Source organism: Filicampus tigris, chromosome 4 (genome assembly GCF_054856515.1).
Source record: "Filicampus tigris isolate MCC_2025a chromosome 4, RoL_Ftig_1.0, whole genome shotgun sequence".
NCBI lineage: Eukaryota > Metazoa > Chordata > Actinopteri > Syngnathiformes > Syngnathidae > Filicampus > Filicampus tigris.
The window spans coordinates 11,340,993-11,349,342 of record NC_141220.1 but is presented as its reverse complement, the minus strand read 5'-3'; the positions used below and the strand labels follow the sequence as shown (position 1 = coordinate 11,349,342).

Genomic DNA, 8,350 nt, shown 5'->3' with positions numbered 1-8,350 from the left:
CAAAATGGCCGCCCCCTGAGAAGGCTAAAAAGGGATGGATTTTGCTGCTTAACTCATATTCCACAAACGCAAAATTAATCAGACTGCCGTATTTCAACTAGTGAGCCTGCAGGGAACATATTCTTGAAAAAAAATGTTTTGGAAAGATTTCCACTTTAAGTTAGTATGTACAAATCAATAGTGCAGTGCAGTGATAGCTCATTTTTGACTCATTTAGTCAGCTGATGCGTAAATGTGCTCATGGGAATTTTTGCTGGGAAAGTATCATAACCCAAAGTACAGTACTAGATAAATTATTAAAAAGGGAAAAAAAGGCTGAAAATTGTAATTCCGGATTTGGGGAATATTTAACAGAAAGTACAGTAGAGTCAGATTCACCTTGCCAAATGGATGCATAGTGCACAAGCAAACCAAATGTAATTTTGGCAAATTCAGGTAATGAAGATGAATTGCATTCATCCATTCTAGGCTAAACATTTTGCCATCATAAAACAACTGTGCAGGCTGTGAAGCAAGTTAAAATTTATAACTGTCATAAGTGTAAAATTAGCTTTAAAACAATGTAACAGATAGTATACTCAGCCCTTAGTAACGTGATGGATGCGTAGCATATTGGTAGGTGGTAAAGGTACATTTTTACCATTCCTACCTGTCATACAACAGTATGAAAAGAAATTAAACTCTGTAAATTAAATTAAAGTCACTATTAACAGACACACAGAGAGAGACATTACCATTTGTATTTGGAATGTCAGTGTTTGCAAATAAAGAAAGCAGTGGGCATTCCGTTTTATTATCGACATCGTCTTATGGTAATTTTCTTCTGAATTGTACTGAACAGTCAGGATAGAGACATGGGACTTGCTTTCCGGCATCGCAAAAAGTTAGATTTCCACTTTTCTCAAAGTGCTTAGTTCAATTCTTACAAGTTCCAGCGTTGTTCGGTTGTTTTTTTTTGGGGGGGGGGAATAATTCCGTAAGTGTGCCCAAACAGCTCTCACAGCACTGTCAGCCGCTAGTTTGTCATTCAAAGTTTTCATTGGCCTACTGGCCTGTTATGATTGAGAATTCTATGCACTAGTGAATTTTTAATAAATGATTGTTGTTGTCTGTGAGCTCTCTATTGATTGATAGTGTTTCACATAACACACAATAGAAAACAGTCACTCACATTCAATTCACGCTCTAATAAACAATTGATGGCATGCAAAACAATGCTGCCTGGCTACCAACTGTTGTATGTCTTTTATTAACAAAACCACCCAGACATCCATGTACATTTTCACGTGTAGTTTTTTGCATTGTTCAGCTTTTTTGTCTCTTTGTATTTCTGTGGCATAACCAGCTACAAATGAGGATTCAGTATGTCTGTTCTGCGATTGCTAAACATTAAGATTCTGTGTTTGTTTGTTTCAAAACAACAGGCAAATTTGGCTAATTTAATACTTATGATTCTCTGAAAGATGTGATCATTTAAATTGCCTGACTAGTTTCACAAATGCATTTGCAAATGAGTGTAAACGACATTTAATTGAGTTAATAAAAATGGGATGATACTCTCCGTCATTAATAAGGACGCCGGAACAAACGTGGTCACATAAATGAAAACGTGTCCAAACAAATCTCCCATAAACATAAAATCCAGTATTCTATCACAACAAGGCAACTCATCATCTATAAGGAATGCAAGATAATGCATATGGCTACATTGAATACCTAATAAATCTTATCACAAAGAAAAAGTGAGTCCCGACCAAACTACACTGAAAAAAATGGTTGAATTTACTCAATTTTATTTTATCAAGTGGTTGCACAAAATAAAATCATCTGTATCCAGATTCTTTTAAAGTAGATGAATAGTCTGCTTATAAAATCTATCTGGATTCAGATGATTTTATTTTGTGCAACCACCTTACAAAATAAAATTGAGTAAATGATGTGTCACGTTTTTTTCCAGTGTATGACTCTGAATCGAATCCGATGTTTAACAATTCTATCATCATGACTCATTTCTATATTGTACATAGAAACAAAACTATGTACAGTACTTTGTGTTGCTCTCGTGTCATGTGTACCTCTGGCCAAAAGTATATTTGTTGGCACTTCAGTTTCGAACTAAAGCGCATAATGCAGTGATTTGATTGTCTTAAAGGTGAAGTCAACCTAAACATATTTTTTTCAAGGATATGTTCTTTACAGGCCCACTAGTTGAAACAAGGCATTCTGATAAATATTGCATTTGTGTTAATCCAACCGTTTTCTAGGGGGGGGGGGGCGGTCATTTTGTCACTTCTGTCGACTGAAAATAACATCACAGATGCTCAGGGGTTAGGTAACGACCAATTTTTCTAAAGCTCAGCCATGACTGGTCGTTATCTGAGCCCGGAGCAGTTGTGATGCCATTTTCAGTCGACAGAAGTGACAAAATGGCCGCCACCTGAGATGGCTAAAATCGGGTGGATTTTGCTACTTAACGCATATTCCGCAAATGCAATATTAATCAGAATGCCGTCTTTCAACTAGTGGGCCTGCATACAACATATTCTTGAAAAAAATATTGTTTGGGTTAACTTCCGCTTTAAGTTAATTATACAAACATGAATTATACAACATGAAATTGAGTGGCACAACTTTAAGCTGCTGGATCAGCGTGAGAATGAATAAGGCAAACAATGGCTGGAAAGTCAAAAGGACAGCTGCAACACCCCTGATAAAATGATGACAAGTTTTCTTATTTCTTTAGGGAAAAAAAGTAATATTGTGGACACTTTGTGTCTTACAGAGAGGTTTCCTTGGATTCTGGCACAACAGGCTTAAAGGTTAAGATCTCTGTGAAGGTGTGACCTACGGAAAAAGAGAGAAAACACACAATATTTACACACAACCAGAGTAAATATTTGTAGTTGCACCAGTTGATCCATGTTTAAGTTCCCCTTCCCTTCAGCCTTACGTTTCCACTGTTCCAGGGGCAGCTCTGTGTTGTCCAGCGAGTGGTCGTACGGCTGAGCTTCCGTCTCCTCCTCAGGTTCCCGAAACTCTGCGAAATACGGCAGCAAGAGGGCGTCCGCCGCTGTTGCCCTGCTTTCCGGGTCCAGCAATAACATGCGCTCCAGCACAGACACAGCTGATGAAATGAGGTGGGACAGGAAATCAATTCAGTAGGAAAAAGAAAAAAATCTATTGAAAGGTGAGGAAAATACTGTGTCTGATTGGAAAGTAAACATGTACTACCTTGGGGATTGGCTTTGGAGAACACTTTCTGAAGGTCTTTCTTTTCTACTTTTTGAAGACCTTTGATGTAGCATTTGGCCTGAAAATGGAATGCTTATTTTAATTCAAAGAAAAGTCAAAATGGTCACTCATATGGGAGAATGTGGACATAAAATTAGATCATCAACAGAAATATGCACCAAGTGATTGAACTAATCAATTATTCTTAGGCCACTTGTAATGTGTACCGGTAAAATAAAATACAAGTTTAATGTTATTATCAATCACGTCTGTATTTGTTTGCTATTGTGTCATTTAAACTCACATCATCTGATTCTAGTTTTGCTATAAATTCCTGAGATGGCGTTCCTGTGATCTTCATGATCTCAGTCAGCTGATCAAGGTCTGATAAACTCGGGGTTAAGGGATCAAATAATACAAGAAGGCAAAACAGGAACATGTTGTGTACAAACAGTGTAAAAGAATGCCCAAAATGAAAGGATGCGGTCATTCCCTTTAAAAAGAGGTTTCCCTTGTAGCATCTCTGCCATGATGCAGCCTACGGACCAAATATCCACTGCGGGAGAAGCACAAGACAGGCCATGAATACAAACTTTAAGGCTTTGCTTCAATGGGATCAACAAGTTGAATGTTGAGTGAGTGCCCTCTTGTGGAATATAAGTGACGGTACATGGGAGAGACTCAGACAGATGCAGTTTGTGCGCCTCAATGCAGGGTCACAAAGCAAACTTTAACATTGTTCCTCAGTTAGAAAGTAACTCTTTTTATGGCCGTCTATGCATGTGTTAATAATTAGTAATACTCAATATTATAAATACTACATATTACAAATACTACACAATACTAAAAACAACAACATCATAGTTGCTGAAAACTCAGTCAAGTCTTTGTTGTTTTCTACTTTTGAAATGTGGGAACAAATGTTGCTTGACACATTTCATAATTTACTGTGAGTTCCATTATCATAAGCACATCAGTAATGAATAATTTTCCAATTTTCAAAAACACTCGAATGAGAACCAATAAAACACATTTTTTAATAATCGAGCCATTATAATTAAAACCATACTTTGTGTTTGTACTAATATTTGATTGCCGTTTGCAGTCATTGCACCATATTGACAGATGTTTCAAAAATTGTATGAGAGGGTCAGAATCTTAATCAAGCTCTCGTGATGAATCTTATTGAATCGAGTCTGTCCATGCATTCGTCCAGCCATCCAACTGATTGCCACGTATACACTAAAGCAAATGAGGTGTTTCGTGAAATTGCATCATTCTCAATATGCTACAGGTAAATCGTTTGGTAGGCTTTATAATGCAAACATGAGAATATGGTGCCTGACTGAGTTCACTTGCTAAATACTGTTCAATGAGCCACGTCACAAACAGCTGTACACGTTCAAACCTGCTCATTTGACATTACTAACATTTGGTGGGAAATCATAATTTGGCTTGGCAGCCTTGTGTTGAGAAGCATTGAGTGCACCACAACAACACATACACCCATACATAGACATTTTGTCTCTATATGTTAAGTACGTAGACAAAACAAAACATGTCAAATCAAGAGCACTTTACAAATGTATTTATTACCAGTCTGGCTGTAATGCATCCAGCTCAAGATGACTTCTGGGGCTCGGTACCATCGAGTCACCACGTAGCCTGTCATCTCACTGTCGGCCTGGCGTGCCAAACCGAAGTCCAAGATCTGAAGTGACAGGACAGATGAAATCACAATGGTGCCATCACGAATGTGTGATTGTAATCATGAGACACTCCTCACTCAGTTAAGCAGAAAGTCCCTTTCCCACCTTGCCATTTTATCGGGTGTCACATTGCAACATTCCCATCCGAATATAGGCTGTTTCAAAACTTAAGAGTTGTGGGTGGGTGCCCAAATTATTTCTACACACTGTACATGTATAAAGGCTTAACTTGAGATGAGGTGTGAATTGAAACATTTGGAAATTTTGTTAATAATTGAAATCATGATTATTCAAACAATCATTTATTTTTTGGGGTACAAAACAAGAAAATGTTGAAATGTAAAACATATAAAGAAAAGTAAATGTAAGTAAGTTCCTTTTGGGCAAAACAAATTTTTTAAAATTAGATATAAAATAAAAAAAAGTCTAAATGTATAAATTCAAGCATGATTTACTTGTGTAAAAAAAAGCAATGGATATAAATGAATATTAATCATCTTTTATTACGATTATGCCAATTTTGTAATCGTGGAGTGTAATAATCGTAATTGTAATTGAATTTCGATTAATTGCACAGCCCTACAAAATTTAATATTAGAACATTGTATTTACTTTTTTTTTATGATGTTACATGTGTTTGGGTTATCAGGGTGTGTGCGTGAATGTACCTTGAGCTCACAGTCTTGGTTAATGGCTAGATTTCCTGGTTTAAGGTCCTGAAAAGGTCACATGAGCAGTCAGTGTCAATATACAAAGAAGTAAACAAACAAAAGAGGTAAAGTAAGTAAGCAGGTAGGTAAGTAAGTAAGTAAGTAAGTAAGTAAGTAAGTCATAAAAAGCCACCTCGTTTTGTTGATTAGATAAGTCATATGCTAAAAATCTAAACAATAAAAGCTAACTTACCCTGTGAATGATACCAGCAGAATGAATATACTGTAATAAAAGATCATATGTGGGACTTAAGCAACAGAACAATGGGACCCACATAAATGGCATACAATAGCAGGTCAAATGAGAGTTCTCCACCTTGAGCCCTTTGAGGATCTGATAGACCAAATATTGGACTTTTTCTTCAGACAGCCTCTGCAGCTTCATCACTTTTCCCAGGTCTGTCCCCATGAACGGCATCACAAGGTAACTATAGGGTCAAGGATCATTGGGAGCGTGAGAAGTAATGTGGTTGAAAAATAATATACTGTATATCAGCAGCACCAAAATTCTCACTTACAAGTCATTAAATTTGTCCAAAGAGAGATCCGCAGTAAACACATCTAAGAGACCGATCACCTGCAACGGAAAGAAAAAGCAGCTTTATTAAAACATTTGAAGCTATGGTATGAGAAAAAAGAAATAGTAGAGCTCACATTTTCATGCTTCATGTGTTTGAGGAGTCTCAGCTCCCGGTAGGCTCGTTTTGCAAACAGCTCGGACTGGAAAGGTCGATACAGCTTCTTGATGGCCACTTTGGTTCTGGTTCTGATGTCCACTGCTGAGCTATTTTTTTTAAGAAGAGAAGAGAAGAGCTACATTTTTTATGGTTAAAAAAACATAGAGTCTCATTTGTACTGGCGCAGTGCATTTGAGCAAGTTAACAACAATCTGTCATTAATTAATGTATTTCTCTCAGTCCACTGCTTGGTTTGAAGATGAAAGGCCACAAAAATGAGCTGCACGAGATCCAAATATAAAACAATGTATCATAGGGGTACAATATAAATTTGATATTGTGGTTTTATGAGAGTTGTTTCAAAAGCAGGATTTTGTTTTGCTCTGCACGTGCTGGTGAGTTCTCCTTTATAATACTGAAGTTGCAAAAGCTTAAATGCAGTCAGATATATAGTCAGGTCATTAGCAACAAATTCTTGGTGTCTGTAATTTGCGTAAATGCTCATTTGCATGGCATGGGGTAATTTTTATATTTTAAAATTTACAATATGCCAACAGATGCTGTGAATATTTACATGTGCACAGCACACGTTTAATTTCCTCTCAGGTACAATTATGCTGATATAATATACTGCAAATTCTGAATTGACAAATACAGTATTGCTCAGTTTTGATTAACACTGTCCGTGAGGTATTCATTTAATAATCGTAATCGTTTTGGGTGGTTCTAGTTTGCATTGGTGCGAAACTACATTGCATCATGCGGAGTGCTGTTTCTATATCCATAAAGGATACTGTATTTGATACGGAACAATATTCCACCATCCATTTTTATTTCTGCATATATTCGCATTATTTGGATAAGTCATTTTCTTTTTGTGTTTGAACGTTACCATACAATATGATAATGATGTATTAATAAACATAAATTTATTTCTCAGGTTGGCAGCTGCAGTCGGATACCATTGGAAACTATTATTTAACTCTTATTTATTCTCATTAAATTGTGTCCCTAATGCTGAGTGTAAACTGACCTTCGTGAACAGAATCGACACTACATTGTATTCTTGCAGTTTTAGGATCAAAACATCGCGGAAGTGTACCTAATGAAGCGGCTCTGAAAGCGTCTTTCTGATGAGCAGCATCTTGTATCTTTCTCTGTGCACAAAACAATTGCTCACTTGCTTTAGCTAGAGGCTCCATCTCGGGTTGGTACCAAACGACAACAACTTTGGCTGTTGTTCGTGTGTTGGGTGTTTTTGAGGCACAGCAGATCGGGCTACACAGCAGATCTGGCTGGGCCCGCCCCACTGAGTAAATCATTATGCAGTACAATGAACACTGAGGGCCAATTTGTAAAACACTCAATACTACTTTGGATTGCTCTGCAGCCTTCAGGTCTCGGGGATCACACTTTAATTAATACGTCAATCCAAAAACTTGTAAGGTGGCCGTCGTGGTTTTGTTTTTCATTCAACTGTAATACGGATATTGAAAAAAAAAGACGCTGGTCGCTCATCTCCTTTGTTAAGCATGACACAATATGGTTGCTAGGCTGTGTAACATCTGTCCTTCACGTCTACCGTTGTCATGTCGCCGCACGCGCATACCCACACAATGACTTTTACAACGATTTATCACATTTCACTCACCAGACCGTCCCGTATGCTCCGGTTCCCACCTGCTTCAGATCACGGTACCTATCCGGTACCTCCCAGGAGGTTTTGTTGATTTCCCGCCGATAGTAGCCCGGTCTGACTCGGCGAGACATTCTTGTATGTGAAACTGAAGAAATCTAAAGACGGACTATTCTTTTCTTTCGCAGTTCAGTCTCTTCGGGAGCTACTCGTCCATTGCTCCAGCTCATGTGCCTCGATCATTGCGCTTGTGTTTGTGTGGATGTGTGTGCGCGTGCGTCAAGAGCTCTTCGGGGCGCACCCTTAGGTCACACAAAGCCACTCCCGACTCACTTTTTATTCGTCTGCCACTAAAGGTGAGACACCTGGAATGTTTGTAACACGACA

At 37.9% G+C, this 8,350-nt stretch overlaps 1 protein-coding gene across 1 annotated transcript; it reads right to left on the bottom strand.

Annotated features, from left to right (window-relative positions):
* Window positions 1-1,233: 1,233 nt before the first annotated feature.
* On the bottom strand, window positions 1,234-8,244 carry mapk12a (mitogen-activated protein kinase 12a). The gene is made up of 12 exons (XM_086027884.1): window positions 7,979-8,244; window positions 6,305-6,434; window positions 6,169-6,227; window positions 5,967-6,078; window positions 5,844-5,873; window positions 5,609-5,656; window positions 4,828-4,942; window positions 3,716-3,787; window positions 3,536-3,615; window positions 3,232-3,310; window positions 2,951-3,124; window positions 1,234-2,844 (listed from the first exon to the last, which is right to left on the bottom strand). Exons 1-12 carry the CDS (start codon window positions 8,095-8,097, stop codon window positions 2,777-2,779), a joined length of 1,086 nt encoding a protein of 361 aa, XP_085884010.1. The 5' UTR covers window positions 8,098-8,244; the 3' UTR covers window positions 1,234-2,776.
* Between the last annotated feature and the right edge of the window lie 106 nt (window positions 8,245-8,350).